Genomic DNA, 20,676 nt, shown 5'->3' on the forward strand with positions numbered 1-20,676 from the left:
AAGCAACTATACTCCAATAAAAATTAATTTTAAAAATCCATTGATTGAGGTGTTGTTCTTTTCTATTCTTGATGGTTTTCTGTCTAGTGGTTCTGTCAATTATCAAGAGAGGATTTGTTGAAATATCCTAACTATAATTGTGGATTTGTGTATCTCTACTTTCAGTTCTATCAATTTTGGCCTCTTGTATTCTGGAAATCTGTTTGTTGCCTACACGTTTAGCATTTCTTTGTCTTCTTGGTGAATTGACCTTTTATCATTTTATAATGTTCCTTTATTGTCTCTGGTAATTTTATTTTCTCTGAAATCTGCTATATCTCATATTAACATAGCCACTCCTGCTTTCTTCTGACTAATGTTTTCATGTAGTAAACAAAAGATCAATGTTATGTATATCTTCCATCTTTTTATTTTCAGCCTAATTTGTTTCATTATATTTGAAGTATAGTGCATGTTTTTTTATTCATTCTGCCAATCTCTCTCTTAATGATATATTTAGCCCATTTGCATTTAGTGTAATTGTTGATATATTAGAGCTTAAATCTACTGTTTTATTTTTTCTGTTTTCATTCCTGTATTCAATTTTTCCTGCCTTCTCATGGGTTACTTGAACATTATTTAGAATTCCTTTTTGATTTATCTGTAGTATCTTTAATTGTATCTCTTTGTATAGATTTTTAAAAGTGGTTATTCTGGACATTGTGTTATATATTGGCAACTTTTCACTACTGATATCAACATTTTACTACTTTGAGGGAAATGTGGAAGCTTTACTTCCACTTAGACCTTTTTACACTCCCCTTTTTACAATATAATTTGCTTAAATATTTCCCCTATATAATATCGAGAACCACATCAGACAATGATATAATTTGTGCTTCAACCATTAAACATAATTTAGAAAACTTTCTATTGTTCTTTCTTTCTTCATGATGCCCCAAGTTTTCCTTCTTTGTGTCTGAAGAAGTTCATTTAGCCATTCCTCTAAGGTAGGTCTAATGGCAGCAAACTTCCTTAGTTTTCTTTCATCTGAGGTCTTGATTTCAACTTTATTTTGAAGGGTAGTTTCAGAATATCTTTATAATTCTGAGTTGACAGTTATTTTCTTTCAGGACTTGAAAGTTGTTGTACCACTTTCTTTTGGTCTTCATAATTTCTGATGAAAAGTAGAATGAATCATTGTTCTTCTAATTACTCTGAAGATTCTGTCTTTGGATTTATGCTATTTCAGCTTTGGTCAGCTTCTTCGATTATTAGGCTTATGTTTGTCAGATGTGGAAAAACTTCAGCCATTATTTCTTCAGATTTTTTTTTTTTTCAGTTCCATCTGCTTTCTCCTCTCCTTTCTGGGACTCTGATATCATAAATGTTAGATTTTTTGTTAATGGTCCTACAGGACCCTGACACTATTCTTTTTTTTTTTTTTAGTCCGTTTTCTTTCTGTTGTTCAGATTGGGTAGTCTCTGTTGTTCTGTTTCTTTCTTTTTAAAATTTATTTATTTATTTTTGGCCCTGCTGGGTCCTCGTTGCTGTGCGAGCTTTTCTCTAGCTGCTGTGCCTGGGCTTCTCGTTGCCGTGGCTTCCCTTGTTGCAGAGCACGGGCTCTAGGGGGCGCAGGCTTCAGTCCTTGTGGCATATGGTCTCCGTAGTTGGAGCTCCCGGGTTCTGGAGCACAGGCTCAGTAGTTGGTGGCGCACAAGGCTTAGTTACTTGTGGGATCTCCCCAGATCAGGGATCAAACCCCTGTGTCCTGCATTGGCAGGCAAATTCTTGACCACTGAGCTACCAGGGAAGCCCCTGTTGTTTTGTTTGGAAGTTCATTCTTTCCTCATCTTTTCCTGTCATTCACTGAGATTCATTGCATGTATGTGTGTATGAATGAATCCCATTCATTGAGATTATTGTATTTTTCAGTTCTTAAGATTTCCATTTGATTCTTTCTTTCTTCCAAAATTTCCTTCTTTCCTTCCAGAACTTCTTATTCATTAATTTGTTTCAAGCATATTCTGTTTTCCCAGAGGAGATAAAACATAAACTTTATTTTAAATGATAGTCAGAAGTCTAGGTCACAATCTGGGCAGGAGAGGGAATTTTCAAGTGGAGGAAATTACATTTTGGGAATTTTTTGTTCTGTATTTTATCGAACTGCAGTTGATTTAAAATGTTGTGTTTTATGTGTAGAGCAAAATGATTCAGTTATTCATGTATATATATTTTTTGGATTATTTTCCTTTACAGGTTATTACAGAATATTGAGTATAGTTCCCTGTGCTATACAGTGAGACCTTGTCGGTTATCTGTTGTATATATAGTAGTGTGTATGTTAATCCCCAAATTTTAATTTACCACCCCCTTCCCACCTTTCCCCTTCGGTAATCATAAGCTTGTTCTCAGTGTCTGTGGGTCTATTTCTGTTTTGCACGTAAGTTGCTTCCCCCCCCACCCAAGATTCCACATGTAACTGGTACCATATGATATTTTGTCTTTGGCTTACCTCACTTAGTATGATAATCTCTAGGTCCATTCCTGTTACTGCAGATGGCATTATCTCATTCTCTTTTATGGCTGAGTAATATTCCATTGTATAGATATACTACATTTTCTTTATTCATTTGTCTGTTGATGGACATTTAGGTTTCTTTCATATCTTGGCTATTGTAAATAATGCTGCAGTGAACACTGGGGTGCAGGTATCTTTTTGAATTATGATTTTCTCCAGATATATGCCTATAAGTGGAATTGCAGGATCAGGTGGGGTTTTTTCTAACCCTGTTTTTATTTTTTTTAAGGAATCTCCATACTGCTCTCCATATGGGGTCACCAATTTAGATTTCCTCCAACAGGGTGGGGGGGTTCCTTAAGCATATTTTTAATTGGTTATGGGAACATTTTTATGATGGTTGCTTTAAAATTCTTGTCAGTTAATTCCGGCATCTGGAATTATCTGACATATTGTCATCTGTTGATCGTTTTTTCTTATCCAGTTGAGATTTTTCCTGGTTCTTGGTCCAACAAGTGTTTTTCAGTTGCATTCTACACATTTTGGGAGCTATGTTATGAGACTGCATCTTCCTTAAATTTTATGTTTTAGCATCCTTCACTGAAACCACACCAGCAGGGGAATGTAGACACTGACCACTGACCCTTCATACCAAGTAGGGGTAGAAGCCCAGGACTGTTCCGGATGGAATGGAGAAGGGTGCCTAACCACTGGGCAGGGATTGAAATCTGTGCTTTCCACTCATTGACACTGGAGTGAAAAAGTGGTACCTTGTTACCATGAAATGGGAATGGAAATCCAGGCTGCCCTTTTGGTCTCTGTTGACACCATCCTGGAGGAGCGTGAAAAAGGTACCTCACTGACACTAAGCAAAGGTAGAAATCTGGGCTCTCCACTTGGCCTTTGCCAAGTGTTTGTGTGGAGGGTAAGAAGTGCCTTGTTACTGATGCATATAGAAGTCCAGGCTCTGCATATGACTTCCACTAACATCACAGAGGTGGATGGGGAGAGATAGCTCATTACTGCTGGGTGGTGGTTAAAGTTCAGCCTCCCTGCTTGGCTTTCTCTGATACTACCACAGGTGGATTGGAAAGGATATCTCATTATTGCCAGGTGAAGGTAGAAATTATGCTCCCCACTTGGCTTTTGCTGACAGTGGTTGGGGTGAGCATGGTTTCTTCCTCTGGTGTTTTTTGGACTAGGGCGTTTATTGGTGAAATAAAATTGCTTTGGAATAGGGCGCTTATTGTTAAAATAAAGTTTCTGTCATGTTAGGCTGCTTATTCCTGGCTCTTTGGCAGGAGAGAGTAGGCTTTCCTTGGGACTTTTTTCATCTGTGCCCATTGCTGTTTGTGCATGTGGGATTTTTCAGCACCCAGTCTGAGCTTTTAAGGAAGCAAAAAGAAGCCTCAGGACACTCATCACCAGTGTGATTACTTGAATCCTGGGGTTCCTAGCTGGTCTACTTTCTTCTCTTCCCCCTTTCAGAATATTCTATTTGTTTATATATAATGTCTAGGGTTTTTAATTGTACTTAGTTGGACAGATAGGTAGAAATGTGTTTACTCCACCTTGTCCAGAACCAAATTAAGTTTCTTTTAAATCTACCATAAAAATAACATTTGGAGAAGCTGGTATATAGAATAAGGCTTTAGGCCAGGGAATAAATATTACCTTGATTGGAAACTTGCATCATTTGTACATTGTGAAACTAAAACCCACCTGTTTTTCTACCTGCCTCCCCCCAGAAAAAGAAACCACTTAACAAACAGTTTCTCTTAAATCTTTAAAGTTTCACAAAAGCACTTTCAGGACTTTCTTGGCCACAGAAATCAAAAGGAACATTTAAGTCGTCAAGTTTATTAATGGTGCCAAGGGTTTTCTTGTTTAATTCCTTGTGCCCTGCCAAAATGGAAAAATGTGAAAATCAAGACTGGGACACTTTGCCAGTCAATAAAAGACAATCTTGGAACTTTAGTGATCTGTGTTACTGAATAGCTTTTCTAGAGTTTGACAGAAGTATAGGTAAGACAAGTCTGATAGTTATTCTTCAGTGCTGCCTGTATTTGATCACTGCCCAAAGGACGACCCAAATAATGCTCCAGGGACCTGGCCCTTCCCAATAGGACTAACCTACACAATAGGAAACTAGTGGAGCTGGGGAGAGAGATTTGTCCCTGCTGAAACCGTGAAAGTAATTTTGTTTCTCATTTGGTGCCATTTTGGTAGAGCATAAACATGTTAACAATTTAGAGATTGTAGGAATCCCTGATGGCTGAGAAAAATTGGAACTGTTTCTGTAGGAAAAGGCAATTGGGACTTTGTCCAAGAAAAAAAAAAAAAATCCCCCCTTTTTTTTTTTCTAACACATTCCCTTTTTTCAACTAAAATGGAAAATACTTTCGGTTTCTTAACTCCCCAACCAGGAATTGAACTCACCACACCCCATGCAGTGGAGTGTTAACCACTAGACCTCCAGGGAATCCCCTGGACATATATTTCTTCTTTATAACATTTTGATGAACATTACTTCTTGGTATGCATAGATGTTTTTGCTTTTTAGAAAGAGGAAACTTGCTACATACTCTCTAGTATCTTGCTTCTTATATCTATTATTGATACATCATGGACATTTTATCACATCAGTTACTGTAGGTCTGTACCATCGTATCTCAGTTAACCTCAAGGAATCATTTAGCCTGAAAAAAATGTGCTTTATTGTTTAAATTTGCATATCTTTGATTACTAGTGATAGCCTTTTGTATTTCTGTTGTGAATTGTCAGTTCGTATCCTCTATTTTTTCCTCTGTGGTGTTCAGTTTTTTAATATTTATTTGTAAGAACTCTTTATGTATTTATTCTGGGTCTTTCACATACAGTGAAAATGTTTTCTAAGTTATAGTTTCTTTTTAAACTTTGTTCATAGTGTTTTTTATTCATTCAGGCACTTTACAGTAGATGTTTTTATTATTTATTTTTTAGATATGGTGTATTTTTTATATAGTTATATTTTCCCTTTTTTCCTTTATGGTTTCTGCCTTTGGTGATCAACATGTGTTTTGACAGTATATGTAAAATAACTTAAAATCACAATTTTCCTTTTGCTTTCTCACTCAGTTTTTTTCTGATTCTGGATGATGATGCCACTCAATGCACTCTGTACTTCGCTTACTCAGTGTTAGCAGTATATACCTGTCCCTCCATATTCTCTTTAAATCTGTGGTGAAATAGTATTTATCAACAATTTGTAAATTCCGTTTTGAAGTATCTTGTCTCTTCAACTTGAATTATAAAATCTCAAATTTGCTTCCCTGAAAATAGTTTGGCTATAGATGGAAATGCTAACCATATGAGGAAAGAAAAGTAATTTTAACACAAAAAATTAAAATAATACTGTGATATTCTCAATATTATGATATAACATTATACTTAAAATGTAAAGTACTAGAAACTATAGCATTATTAGTGTATACCTTACCTGATAACATCTGCTTATGAGAAATAATTATTGAAATATTTTGGGAGGCTTTCCTAAAATGTGAGAATTTGACTGCTTTTGTTTTTCCAGCTAGCACCTGTTGTTTGACTGATGAAATAGTGCTTTCAGATGTGAACTGGCATTTTTCAGACTGTGGATTTTCCTCCAGTGTCTCCTTGGTCTTAGATCTGTTCTGTAATGGGTCAGCTTCTAACAGTAATCTTGTCAAGTAGCACTTGACACCAGGATTGATTTCTCTGTTACTGATGTTAAATTGACTTAATGGTTGCTGTAATTCTTAAATCAGAGCAATACTTTTCATTAGTTTGTTGTAAAAATTTCCTCTTGGCACAGAACATGGTTCCATTTCTAAGATAGAACCAAGCCTTAATAGTATGGTGTGCCTTTCCAGGCATTTTTCATGCTTGTCCAGTATTTACGTATGTAGAATTAGTAAATGACAGATCACAAGAGGTTTTTGTGATTGACAAATTAACTGAGATTCAAGATCTGAAAATCTTGTGCTGCTGAACTTGTTTTCTAAAAGGTATTTGTGAAAGAAAATCTGAAGAATTTAATTACCAAGGTGAAAGTAATCAACCAATGAGATACTCTTAAAAAGAATACATACAACTGTCATGTGAGAAAGAGCACTAAGCTGTCTCTGTATTATTTGTCATTCAAGGGCGCAACTGGAAACCGATCTGAAGATTGAGAAGGAATGGAGACAGACTCTGCGGGAAGATCTTCAAAAGGAGAAAGACACTGTATCTCATCTCAGAAATGAGACCCAACAGATCATTACTCTTAAAAAAGTAAGTAATGGTGGTAAACTTTAAAAATCCTATCGTGATGAAAGTTACTTGAAAAGACAAGTCATAATTTACCTGTATACGGAGGAAACAAAGTATACTGGTCTTCTTTAAAAATATCATTAAGGGGATTAAATGAATAGAAAATAGTTGATAGTAAATAGACCAGCTATTTTTTATAAAAAGCTGAAGGATACACTCCTATCCTTTAATGGTATGTCTGTGGGGTCGCACAGAGTCAGACACGACTGAAGCGACTTAGTAGCAGCAGCATACGATGTGGAGTTTGTTTCTTTTAAATTGCATTTTCTGTCTTTTATTATTTTGAAGGAGTTCCTTAACCTCCAGGATGAAAATCAGCGATTGAAAAAAATATATCACAAACAGGAGCAAGCTCTTCAAGAACTTGGCAACAAACTTAGCGAGTAATTTCTCTTTTTTCCTTTTACTAAGTAGTCATTGACTTTTATAAAGTTATGAGTGTGCCAAACCAAATAGGCATAAAAGTTTAATATTAAAAAGAAAGATATCAACTATTAGAAACAAAGCCAAACAAAAACGTCAAAATTAACAGATAAGAGTGTGGACTGGGGAGAGATTGTGTTAAAAATTATATTCTAAAATGAACATAGATCTTAGTTCCAGATATTTTCCAGTAGATGAAATCTAAAAACTGTTGTTTAATTTCTCCAAATCATATTTTTCTCAGTAGTCAAATTTTCGGAATAGTTGGAGAGATGTTGTTCAGACTGTTCTGAGAAGGAGCCACCATTATGAAAAGTTCATGTTGTTTGATGCTATCTGTAGTTGGGGCTTAATTGCATACAGTATGGTTGGTTCTATCGCACTGAAGGGTTACCGGGTTCCTATGAGAAGGAGAAATGGATTTCTGTCTTTCTCACATTTTCCTCCTTGTTCCACATTGTCTGTGTTTGGGATTAAGCTAATCCCATCTTTGTGCCCTGATTGAATATATTGTCAAATATCTAGGGTAAACGCTGGAAGATTTGATTTAGTATTGAATGTACCACTGTCACATTAGAAAATAGAGAGTGTCATTTTTTTTATAATACAGAAAAGTTAAAGAAAGCTACAGTGACCCATAATTCTGTCACCTAAATAAATCCCTTTGATGTTTTATATGGTTAGAAAATTCACAGAGCATCAAAAGGGAACTTCCCTAGTCGTCCAGTGGTTAAGACTCTGCATTTCCACATCAGAGGGGTGAGTTTTATCCCTGGTCATGAAACTAACATCCTGTAAGTGATGCAGCCAAAAAAGAAAAAAGTAAAATGAGGTGGGGTTGGGAGGGGGCAGGTCATGCAGAATAATATGAGACATTTAATTTTGTTGAAAGAGAAAGTTAATAGTTCAGAAATAGTTTTTAAGCTTACCATTCAGGATCTGCATTTTCAAGTTATGACTAAATTTAAAAATTAGCATTCAGTAATGTCATTCATTGGAATGGGTGAATTTAACTCAGATGACCATTATATCTCTTGAGAGTCCCTTGGACTGCCAAGGAAATCCAACCAGTCCATCCTAAAGGAGATCAATCCTGGGTGTTCATTGGAGGGACTGATGTTGAAGCTGAAACTCCAATACTTTGGCCACCTGATGCGAAGAACTGACTCATTGGAAAAGACCATGATGCTGGGAAAGATTGTGGGCAGGAGGAGAAGGGGACGACAGAGGATGAGATGGTTGGATGGCATCACCAATACAATGGACATGGGTTTGGGTGGACTCCAGGAGTTGGTGATGGAAGGGAGGCCTGGCGTGCTGTGGTTCATGGGGTCACAAAGAGTCGGACATGACTGAGCGACTGAAATGAACTGAACTGAACTGAATGTCAGTCATTGGAATGGGTGAATTTAACTCGGATGACCATTATATCAACTACTGTGGACAAGAATCCCTTAGAAGAAATGGAGTAGCCATCATAGTCAACAAGAGTCTGAAACGCAGTACTTGGATGCAGTCTCAGAAATGACAGAATGATCTCCGTTCGTTTCCAAGGCAAACCATTCAATATCACAGTAATCTAAGTCTATGCCTCAACAAGTAATGTTGAAGAAGCTTAAGTTGAACAGTTCTATGGAGACCTACAAGACCTTCTAGAACTAACACCCCAAAAAAGATGTCCTTTTCATCATAGGGGACTACAATGCAAAAGTAGGAAGTCAAGAGATACCTGGATTAACAGGCAAATTTGACCTTGGAGTACAGAATGAAGCAGGGCAAGGGCTAATGGAGCTTTGCCAAGAGAATGCACAGGTCATAGCAAACACCCTCTTCCAACAACACACAAGAGAATGCTCTACACATGGACATCACCAGATGGTCAATACCAAAATCAGGTTGATTATATTCTTTGCAGCCAAATCAGGTTGATTATATTCTTTGCAGCCAAAGGTAGAGAAGCTCTATCAGTTTAGTTCAGTTTAGTCGCTCAGTCGTGTCTGACTCTTTTCCAGTGAGTCAACTCTTTGCATGAAGTGGCCAGAGTACTTGAGTTTCAGCTTTAGCATCACTCCTTCCAAAGAACACCAAGGACTGATCTCCTTTAGAGTGGACTGGTTGGATTTCCTTGCAGTCCAAGGGACTCTCAAGAGTCTTCTCCAACACCACAGTTCAAAAGCATCCATTCTTTGGCGCTCAGCTTTCTTCACAGTCCAACTCTCACATCCATACATGACTACTGGAAAAACCATAGCCTTGACTAGACGGACCTTTGAAGCTCTATTCAGTCAGCAAAAACAAGACCAGGAGCTGATTGTGGATCAGATCATTAACTCTTTATTGCCACATTCAGACTTAAACTGAACAAAGTAGGGAAAACCACTAGACCATTCAGGTATGACCTAAATCAAATCCCTTACGATTATACAGTGGAAGTGACAGATTCAAGGGATTAGATCTAATAGACAAAGTGCCTGAAGAACTATGGACGGAGGTTTGTGACATTGTACAGGAGGCAGTGATCAAGACCATCACCAAGAAAAATAAATGCAAAAAGGCAAAATGGTTGCCTGAGGAGGCCTTACAAATAACTGAGAAAAGAAGAGAAGCAAAAGGCAAAGGAGAAAGGGAAGATATTCTCATTTGAATGCAGAGTTCCAGAGAATAGCAAGGAGAGATAAGAAAGCCATCCTCAGTAATCAGTGCAAAAAAATAAAGGAAAACAATAGAATGGGAAAGACTAGAGATCTCTTTAAGAAAAGTAGAGATACCAAAGGAACATTTCATGCAAAGATGGGCACAATAAAGGACAGAAATGGTATGGACCTAACAGAAGCAGAAGATATTAAGAAGAGGTGGCAAGAATACACAGAAGAACTGTACAAAAAAGATCTTCACGACCCAGATAACTATGATGATGTGATCACTCACCTAGAACCAGACATCCTGGAATGCGAAGTCAAATGGGCCTTAGGAAGCAACACTATGAACAAAGCTAATGGAGGTGATGGAATTCCAGTGGAGCTGTTTCAAATCCTAAAAGATGATGCTGTGAAAGCGCTGCACTCAACATGCTAGCTAATTTGGAAAACGCAGCAGTGGCCACAGGACTGGAAAAGGTCAGTTTTCGTTCCAATCCTAAAGAAAGGCAATGCCAAAGAATGCTCAAACTACTGCACAATTGCACTCATCTCATACGCCAGTAAAGTAATGCTCAAAATTCTCCAAGCCAGGCTTCAACAGTACATGAATCATGAACTTCCAGATAGTCAAGCTGGATTTAGAAAAGGCAGAGGAACCAGAGATCAAATTGCCAACATCAGTTGGATCATTGAAAAAGCAAGTGAGTTCCAGAAAAACATCTACTTCTGCTTTGTCGATTATGCCAAAGCCTTTGACTGTGTGGATCACATCAAACTGTGGAAAATTCTTCAAGAGATGGGAATACCAGACCACCTTACCTGGCTCCTGAAAAATCTATTCAGATCAAGAAGCAACAGTTAGAACTGGACATGGAACAACAGACTGGTTCCAAATAGGGAAAGGAGTACGTCAAGGCTGTATATTGTCACCGTGCTTATTTAACTTATATGCAGAGTCCATCATGTGAAATGCTGGGCTGGATGAAGCACAAGCTGGAATCAAGATTGCTGGGAGAAATAACAATAACTTCAGATGACACCACCCTTATGGCAGAAAGCGAAGAACTAAAGAGCCCCTTAATGAAAGTGAAAGATGAGAGTGATAAAGTTGGCTTAAAACTCAACATTCAGAAAATGAAGATCATGGCACCTGTTCCCATCACTTCATGGCAGATAGATGGGGAAACAATGGAAACAGTGATAGATTTTATTTTGGAGGGGGGGTGGCGCTCCAAAATCACTGCAGATGGTGACTACAGCCATGAAATTAAAAGACACTTGCTCCTTGGAAGAAAAGCTATGACCAACCTAGACAGCCTATTAAAAAGCAGAGACATTACTTTGGCAACAAAGTCCATCTAGTCAAAGCTATGGTTTTTCCAGTAGTCATGTATGGATATGAGAGTAGGACTATAAAGAAAGCTGAGCACCAAAGAATTGATGCTTTTAAACTGTGGTATTGGAGAAGACTCTTGAGAGTCCCTTGGACTGCAAGGAGATCCAACCAGTCTCTCCTAAAGGAAATCAGTCCTGAATATTCATTGGAAGGACTGATGCTGAAACTGAAACTCCAGTACTTTGGCCACCTCATGAGAAGAGCTGACTCATTTGAAAAGACCCTGATGCTGGAAAAGATAGAAGGCAGGAGGAGAAGGGGACGATAGAGGATGAGATGGTTGGACGGCATCACCGACTCAATGGACATGAGTTTGAGTAAGCTCCGGGAGTTGGTGATGGACAGGGAGGCCTGGTGTGCTGCAGTCCGTGGGGTCACAAAGAGTTGGACATGACTGAGTAACTGAACTGAATGTCACTGACAGGAGTAAGTAAGTATCTCTTTTAGAGTTTACCAACCATGTGACTTAGGGCCATTTATTTAAGCTCTTTAAGCGCATTTTTCCATTTGTAAATTCGAGAGTCATAATATCTCTTTCTCCACTTGTAAATTGGAGAGTTATAAAATACCTAAAGGGTTCTTTTTCTGATTAAAAGATAAAGCACGTAGCATAGTACCTTTCCTCATCTCAAGCAGAATATCAGTTTTCTTGTCTGTAAGATGAACAGGATAGATTTGAAAGTTACTTTCCAGTGCTTCCATTCTGAACCAGCAATTTAAAATATAAATGATTAATTTTAATTTGAAAAGTACTTTTGATAGTGACATATTTACTATTAACTGATTTCTTATTGAAGGATTCTTATAAAGAGAAATTTTGATAGATTTTGAAAAGCTTTAAATGTTAATTATTCAGGGCTTCCCTGGCAGCCCAGTGGGTAAGACTTCTTACTTCTAATGCAGGTGGATTGGGTTTGATCCCTGCTTGGGGAGCTAAGATCCTGCATGAGCATGGTGTAGGCAAAAAAAGAAAAAGTTAATTATTCTGAATAAGTTATAATTGTAGATAAACTGCCTAGTATGAAGATTAAAGTAATAAACCTGAAATATTAATATTTGGAGAAAACTTGGAATGTGAAATTTTAGGATGAAATATTAGAAAAAGAAAAATCTAGACTAATTTGTGTCATAATTACTGACAGTTTAAAATAACTGGAAGAGGAAAAAACCAGCTTCTCCCTTATCCTCACTGAGGCTTAAATTCCAAGAAGAAAAACTTTTAGTTTAAAGAATAAATTACCAGGACTCTTCCAGTGTAGTATTCCATAGATGCTATTCTTTCCATATTAAGAAACTTAACAGATTTTTTTCCTTCATGGAGGGATTTCAGGATTGTCTGAGGCTTACATAATTTATGGGTGTTTTCCTATAGTGTCATAATTTATTGTATCACATTTATTACATTCTCATGTTTTATTTTGACCTTTCTCTATGCTTTTTTCATGCTGTGGTCAAATATTTTCAGAAACTTAAATACATATTCCTAAAAGGAATTTAATTAAAATGAATAATACAGACATCTGTTCCCTGCCCAGGACAAGGAAAAGGTGTTCTTTTACGTTGTGTTTATTGGAACTGTAAATGATACTCTCTTTCTTTAGGATAGTTTGGCAATTTGTATCAGGGTAGAAGGGGCAGCATGCTTTTTTAGGGTCCGTATTTGTGAATAAAGGCATTTTAACCAGAAATAAATCAACACCAGTAAGTTTTCATATAGAAAGTATTTCTGTAGTGAACACCATTAAATAAGCTATTTTTATTCCATATTCAGTTTTTCTGTATATACTATTGTGGCCAAAATTCCCATCAGTTTTCCTTGGGTACTTTTTGTAGATGTGAGTTCAGCTAAGAAAATTTGATTACTCTGTTAGTATTTTTACACTGTGTAATTTTACATTTATTATTCCCACTTGTAAGAGTTGTTATGAGCCAGATAAAAGACTAACACTGTTTTTAAGTTTTGGAACAAAGAACACTTGTAGGGCAAAGCAAGTTCCTAATGTTATGCTTCAGACTTTAGTATTTTATGTATGTTTTAATCCAATTATTTCATTTTTAAGTTATCTTAAGAAAAATAATACAAATGTTTTGGTCATTTCAATTTTAATGAATAATTTTATGGCAAAAAGATTTGAAACATATTGAAAATTCATCAGTAGGTAATTATGTAAGCTGCATACTTTACATTCTTTTTCGTGGTATACCTGTAACCATTTAATATAATAATGTGGCAGATACTTAATAAGAAGTCAGTAGCTCTAAGCCTTTCAGGATATATTGTTAAGTCATATGGGGAACTATGTAAATAATTTTTCCATTTGAAATACACATACTCATTGACATGTAGAGATGATCACGTCTGGGTATTGGGATCACAGATAAATATTGCATGTTAACTAACACATATTTTTAAAAAGTTAAAAAGTATTATATCTTCCTTAATATATCCACTCTTACTTACCACTCTGTAGCATCTGCTACAGAAAGAGTATTCATAATGGTTAACCTATCGGCTTTTGGGTCTCAGAGATGAGGGTTTAAATCCTGGCTTCCTCAGTTACCATCTTGTGATTTGTTACAAGTGACTAAACCTCATAAGACCTTACTGTTTTCATCTTTATAAATGTTTCTGAAGACTAAATGAGATTACACGTGCAAAGTTTATAGCACAGTGTCTGGTACCTCAGCTATTTATTGACAGCTACAATAAATGATAGCTATCATTTAATAGTCATAGCGACATGAAAATTCCAACGTTCTATCTTTAAAAAAAGCAAATTTTAAATCTCAAAACTATTTTTGCTTTAGGTCGTTTAAGAAATATAGGAAACTGTTAAATATAATCCCACTAGCCAAAGAAGATCATTAGAATAATATAGTATCTACAGTTTTATATCCTATGAAAATTCAGTACCTTTCTAAGGAATTACTAGATGTTCTGTATTTTAAAATGTGCACTGAAATTTGAACCAATTTATAATCTTTTTAGATCAAAACTTAAAATCGAACACATGAAAGAAGCCAACAAAGCATTGCAGGTGAGTGTGAAGTGGTTTCCTCAAGTGGGAAGGGATATCTGTGAGTCTCCAGTAGGAGGTAAGGCCCCGTGTACTGTTGTGGAATCCTAGGATGTATAGAGGCAGAAGCACTGAATGGGGGCTTGTATCCTGGGGTCCACCTCTTCACTACACCTCTAGAACACATTATTAAAATTCCTCATGTTGGAAATGACCTTGGAAATAGTTTTGTCTCCTTTCCTGAAGTTGTGGCATGGGTAGAGTGAAATTGCCTTTGGATTTGATACTCCTTAAATTCCTGAGCCAGTCTGTTACTTACTAGATTTTGATCTTCATCAAGTCACACATCACCATGGAGTCTCTTTCCTCTTCTGATTTTGGCTTATGATTTTGCATAAGGTTGCTTTGAATATTGAGTATGTTACTTGAGTGAAAGTGATTTGGTACAATCGAATATATGGTTCTTACAACAGAGGAGAAAATATAGTCTCTGTGTGAGTACTTCGGTGACAGATGGCTTCTTATCGCACAAGCTCCCCATTGCGTTTACCCAGGTGTTACATGAAAGTCCTTTAAAAAGTCAAATTGTACTACATACTAGGAAGACTTAAAAAAAGAAACAAAGGGAAGCAGTCTTTTGTTTTTCACCCTCTTGTCCCTTATGCATTCCAGCTTTTGCCACCATTAGGGAGCTACTTTTCTTTTTAGTCGCTTCTTCTGGCATTTCCGTTTCTTAAGTATTTTGCAGACCTGTGTATTGCCTCATCAACATGACGGATGAGGAGTTTTGCTCACTCTCCCCTGGTCTGTCTACTCTGCACTGTTCTTCTCCTGTAGTTAAGTAAAAGTTTTTGTGAAATATATTTACTGTATATTCTTTGAGTATTTAAATACTGTTCCTTCCTGGGGCAGGTAGTAGTATATATTGCAGTTGTATTTTTTTTCTTGAACAACTTTTCATTTCCTCTAGAGCTAATATTTATGCCCCCTGCCTTTTTCAGTGGTATTTGAGAATCAGAGTTTTCTTATAGCTTCAAACACTTCTATTAAATGCTTTTTGATAGAAGTTTCTCACATGGTAAAAATGAATCAAGGAATCAGTTCTTTCTTTTTCCATCAGAGTCATCCTTACGGAAGTTCTCTGCTTCATTGCTCCTGTCTAGTCTGGTCTGGTCACTCTTGTCCTGGCATTTCCCTCTGCTGTCGTTTGTTCTTTCAATGCTTTTTTTCTTTTTGCCGTGCCACACAGCTTGTGGGACTTCATAGTTAGCCAGCTAGGCATCAGACCTGGGCCTTTGGCAGTGAGAGCATGGAATCCTAACCACTTGATCAACATGGAATTCTTACTGGGTGATGCTTCCTTCAGTAGCCTCCTAGAAAATGGTGGATAAACAATAAAAGGTTTTATGAATCTGTATGCCTTTATTCTGCTCTCACACTTTTTTAGGAGATACATAGGGATGTTTGCCCAACTGTCATTTTTTAAGCTGTTTTGTAAAAATTTTTCACTGTGAAATATATACCATATATGCAAGAGGACATGTACAGTACAACTTAAAAATGCTGGCATACTGTTTTAGCTTGTGATAGAACATGTGTGCTCCCTGATTGCATTCCCTTCCCTACAGTAAGTCTTCTGTTTTTGTTCATCATTATGTTTTTCTAACAGTTTTATTGTTCATATCTAGCCTACATTATCTAGATTTCCATTTTTATGTGTATGAAAATGGATTTATATGACTTTTTTCTTTTGGTGCTATTGTCCAGTTGATAGGTCTATTGTATTACAATAGGTCTGTTTCTTACAATGGGTCTGTTGTAAGAAACCAGCTATTATAGTTTCTTACATTTTGGGTTTTATCTGATTTCTTCTTCATAATAGTCTTATTTTTTCCTCTATCCCCTTATTTAAGCCTATAAACTGGATTAAACCTAAAGTTGGTTGAATTCAGTTTCAACCTTCTGTGAGACTTATTTCTGTTACTATATTTTTAACATTCAGCCGGCTCCTATTTGCTCATTTTTCCTTTTTAAAATAACATCTTATCTCTGAGGATATTCCATTATAATTTCTTTAATGTTTTCTTTTATTGCTGCTATTCTGTTCCCTCTGAATTCTTTTCTTATGTTTATTTGGCTGGAGTACTTCACGCCCAAATCATTCCTCAGATGTTAGAAAATCTCCCAGTTTTGATGAAAGGCACAAAAAGTCTTGGAAGCCTGGTGTTTGTTGGTTAGGTGGGTGGGGATGGGTTGTAATAGACAGGGGGGCCTTGACCGAAGAGAAATCTGTCAACTTCCAGTCTGCTGGGTATCTTCTCCCAGTGTTGGTATCTACAAGACCTCTCTGGAGCAGTTGACTCTGTTCAGAGAAGGATCCTTAATACTGTTTGTGGGATTTAACCTGAGTAGCTGACATTCTGGAACACCAAGGGCAGGGAAAAATAGCCATTTGTTTGCAGAGCAGTAGCTTGCCCCCTTTAGTTTTGGCTCTGCTTGTAAACAGCTTTGTTTTGTTGAGGAAGCAACTTCAGCTCCCTGGATCTTAAGTTTTTCTTATCTGTAAAATGAAAGCTTGAGAGTGCTGTTCTGAGGTCCCTTCTAGCTAATGCACTAGGCTTACCCTACATTGTACAGCTTTTCTCCTTGAGAGAGGTGCAAGGTAAGTTCATAAGTCTGGAAATAAAGTTGGAAGCTCAACCCTGATGTCAGAAGGTTACTTACTTTTGAACCAAATGATGGTGTTTGGAAATCTGCTTCATGTCAGGGTCTCGTCCTTATAAACATAGCTGGGCAGCAAAGTTGCTTGCACTATGTGACTTTGGGATGTTTGGCAAATCACTTTCCTTTTTATGGTGTTCAAGTTAGAATTATCTTCAAGGCCTCATCTTGCTTTAAAAAAAAAATTCCATGATTCAAATCATGTGACTCTGCTGGTCAGTCTCTCTGTATCTGATGGGAGCTGTCTAGGGTTTTTTTTGTTTTTATATCTTCACTTCTTACAATCCTGTGTTCTAAGAAGCCTGAAGAGTGCCTGAAGTGCGGTAACCCAATACCATTTGTCTTACCTCTACTATATCAGATAACAGGTGCTGGTTACTGAGACTGTGAAAGTAACCTTGCAGTCTTGACCCCTGAATGCTTACTCTCTTTTCGTCTTAGTTTCTTCCAAGAATTATGCTGTCAGGTAGAAGAGGCTTTCAAGAAAACTCAGGCTTTTGAGAATGTCTGTGGGCTTTTCTGCTTGGAAGATTTTTCTCTTGTTAGCTGGTATAGGTCCTGTGTTGCTCACGCCCTCTTCCAAGTTAGAATCAGATATACTTGGTTCTGTGGAAGCAGCAGCAGCAGCGTAGCTTAGGCTGGGCTGTTTCCAAAAGGGACATGTGATGAGTTAATCAGAAATACAGGACTTCTTTAAAACTTAGGTCTTCTCGTTGTAAAATGGGCATCACCTAACAAAAGTTGCTTTCATAGAGGGGAAAGATGCTTTTCCTAGCCAAGATCTTGGTTGGTTAAGAATCAGTCAAGTTAGTTAGAAATTTTAGGTATCAACTTCACTTCTACCTGTTTAAGACTACTTACATTTGCTATGGAAGTTTACATAGTACCTATTAAATTTGTGAGTCACAGAAGCTAAGGGAAATTTATAGCAGTGTAGAACTGAATTTAAGGTGAAGTCTTACCTAAAGAACTCAATCATCTGATTTACAAATTCTCTTCAAATACTGTGGATTAGCTGTGTATAATACATACATAATGCCAAACTCATGTACTTCACATAGTGAAAACTTATCTTTAAATGTTTTTGGACTAGATATTAAGGTTCTTTCCGTATAGTTACTATCCATAGTGGATTTTTGTTAAACATTTGTCATGAAATGTTCCAGTATTTGGCTGTAAAGAGTAAAATGAACCATCATCCAGTTTCACTATTTATCAACATATGGCCAGTCTTGCTTATTTATATAAGCATGTCCCTTTTTCCTCACCCAGATTATTTTGAAGGAAATTCCACATTTGTTTAATCTACAACTGTTTAAATAAATCTGTCAAAAAAAAAAGGACTCATTTTTGGTTTATCTACATGCATGTTCCTATAAAATGCTCTTGGTCAGAAATGTTTTCATGCATCTTTTAGTACTAATTTGACCATTAATAATCATATTTTTCCTCTACCAGGGACTGGTTTGGTTGAAAGATAAAGAAGCAACACATTGTAAACTTTGTGAAAAGGAATTCTCACTGTCTAAGAGAAAGGTAAGGGAGAATAGGAAGCGAGTCCAAAAGTTTTGGTGCAAATATGGCTAATTTTACTCATTTTTTTCCCTCTGATTTTTCCATTTAATAGCACCACTGTAGAAACTGTGGGGAAATTTTCTGTAATGCCTGTTCTGACAACGAACTGCCTTTGCCTTCTTCACCGAAGCCAGTACGGGTTTGTGATTCCTGTCACGCATTACTAATTCAAAGATGCTCATCTAATTTGCCATAATATTCCAGAACTACTCTAATGTATGCAAAGTACCTACAACAAATGATGAATGTTACATATGAACATGTGTACAATGTATTCAGACAGCCCTTAAGGAGCTTTCAGACAGCATTGGTACCAGTTTTACTTTCACATATTCAACTCACAGGAACTCAATGTATAATGAGATTTCCCTTGCCATTTTTATTCAAAAATAACAGGGCATGCTTTAAAGTAACCTGTCTAATTCCTGACTGTAGTTATCATGTAACTCTTTTCTTAATGCCATGGAGAGGCCAGAGAGCAGAGCCTACATGTTTGCCATATTTTGTAGTGAAATGGCTCAGTTGTGTCCGACTCTGCAACCCCATGGATGTAGCCTACGGAGGAGCCTAGTATGCTACAGTCCATGTCCGACTCTTTGCAACCCCATGGACTATATACAGCCTATGGAGGAGCCTCACAACTGAACGACTTCACTTTACATGGCATTAAGAAGAGTTACAGGGTAACTACAGTCAGAAATTAGGCTAAGGTTACTTTAAAAGCATGCCCTGTTATTTTTGAATAAAAATGGCAAAGGAAATCTCAAATTATACATTAAGAGTTCCTGTGAGGTGAATGTGTGAAAGTAAAACTGCTATCAATGCTGAGTAGTTATCATGTAACTTTTTCTTAGTGCCATGGAGAGGCCAGAGAGCATAGCCTACATGTTTGCCTTATTTTGTAAAGGCCTTCTTAAAAATAGGGTTTCAGATTATTATTCTCCAGATTGTCAAATTGATATTTGATGGTGCCTGTAATTTTTTCTTAATGCACTTTAAAGCTTCACAGTTCTTGGAGAACGACTGGAAACGCACATTTTAGAAGTATTAATATTTCAACAGGTTTTTCATTAGCTTGGTAAAGTGTCAACTATTTATTTGCTTCCCCTCCTCTGCCCATTTTGCATTAGAAAATGCCTTCCTTCTCTGTAGTCAATGTGGTATTTTGCTGAACTTTCTGAGTGAGAGGTATTGTCTCCAAATATTTTGAAGTTATATCCATTTCTTAGGGGGGACTCACACTTTTAAAGTCAAAACATAGGAACTGCTCTGGCAGTCTAGTAGTTAAGAGTCCACACTTGTACTGCAAGGGGGCACAGGTTGGATCCCTGGATTAAGATCCTGCATACCACATGGACATGGCCAAAAAAAAGTCAAAACATAAACTTTCCTAGAAAAAAATGTAATAGCCAGGATTATAGGCTTCTGATTTTCCCTTAAGCTTTTAAGGAGAAATCTAAAATAGTTAAACTTTGCCTTTGATTATGACAGGTTTGAGTAAAAAAGTTCTCTATTACCTTTCCAGTCCAGTAACTTTTAGGAAGCATTACACTGTGGCAGTCTACTACAGTAGAGTAAAATACCATTTATTAGCACCTCCAAGCCAGGGCCTAGAACCCTGCCATTACATATATACTTGAACTATTTCAAACATGAAGTCAGTAAACACTAATCCCTGTTAATAGTTTATAGCATACCAATAATTTAATCTTTAAAACTACCCTTGTATAATTAACTGTTTCCACAGCATCACCACTTGGGGTTCTACTTTTTTAAGTCTTAAGTCATGCACTTTTGAGTCTATACCTTTTAAACATGCCATTATTGGTATCCACATTACTCCTAAAAGCACTAGTAAATAAATCATGGCTACTCCCTCCCTACCCAGACAGCATTGCTTATTCTACAGGATCATTATTATCCTGAGTACATACTTCTGTTGAGGTTTAAAATTAATTTTCTAAGTTGTCAAAGTATGAAACCACTATTTTACTTTCAGATTTTTTTCATATTTTGTCCTCAATCAGAATGGACATATAGATTTATAGGTGGTCTTTAATGCTCTGATAGTAT

The 20,676-nt window shown here is 36.8% G+C and overlaps 1 protein-coding gene across 1 annotated transcript in view; it reads left to right on the top strand.

Moving 5' to 3' along the window:
* RUFY2 (RUN and FYVE domain containing 2) overlaps positions 1-19,265 on the top strand; it is a 41,447-nt gene extending 22,182 nt beyond the window's left edge. The window contains exons 14-18 of the mRNA XM_068981940.1: positions 6,664-6,793; positions 7,121-7,215; positions 14,280-14,328; positions 18,487-18,564; positions 18,656-19,265. Of these exons, the coding sequence (XP_068838041.1) occupies positions 6,664-6,793; positions 7,121-7,215; positions 14,280-14,328; positions 18,487-18,564; positions 18,656-18,799 (496 nt within the window). The 3' untranslated portion in view covers positions 18,800-19,265. The remainder of the gene's footprint in view (positions 1-6,663; positions 6,794-7,120; positions 7,216-14,279; positions 14,329-18,486; positions 18,565-18,655) is intronic.
* Positions 19,266-20,676: the final 1,411 nt, after the last annotated feature.

Source organism: Capricornis sumatraensis, chromosome 10 (assembly GCF_032405125.1).
Source record: "Capricornis sumatraensis isolate serow.1 chromosome 10, serow.2, whole genome shotgun sequence".
NCBI lineage: Eukaryota > Metazoa > Chordata > Mammalia > Artiodactyla > Bovidae > Capricornis > Capricornis sumatraensis.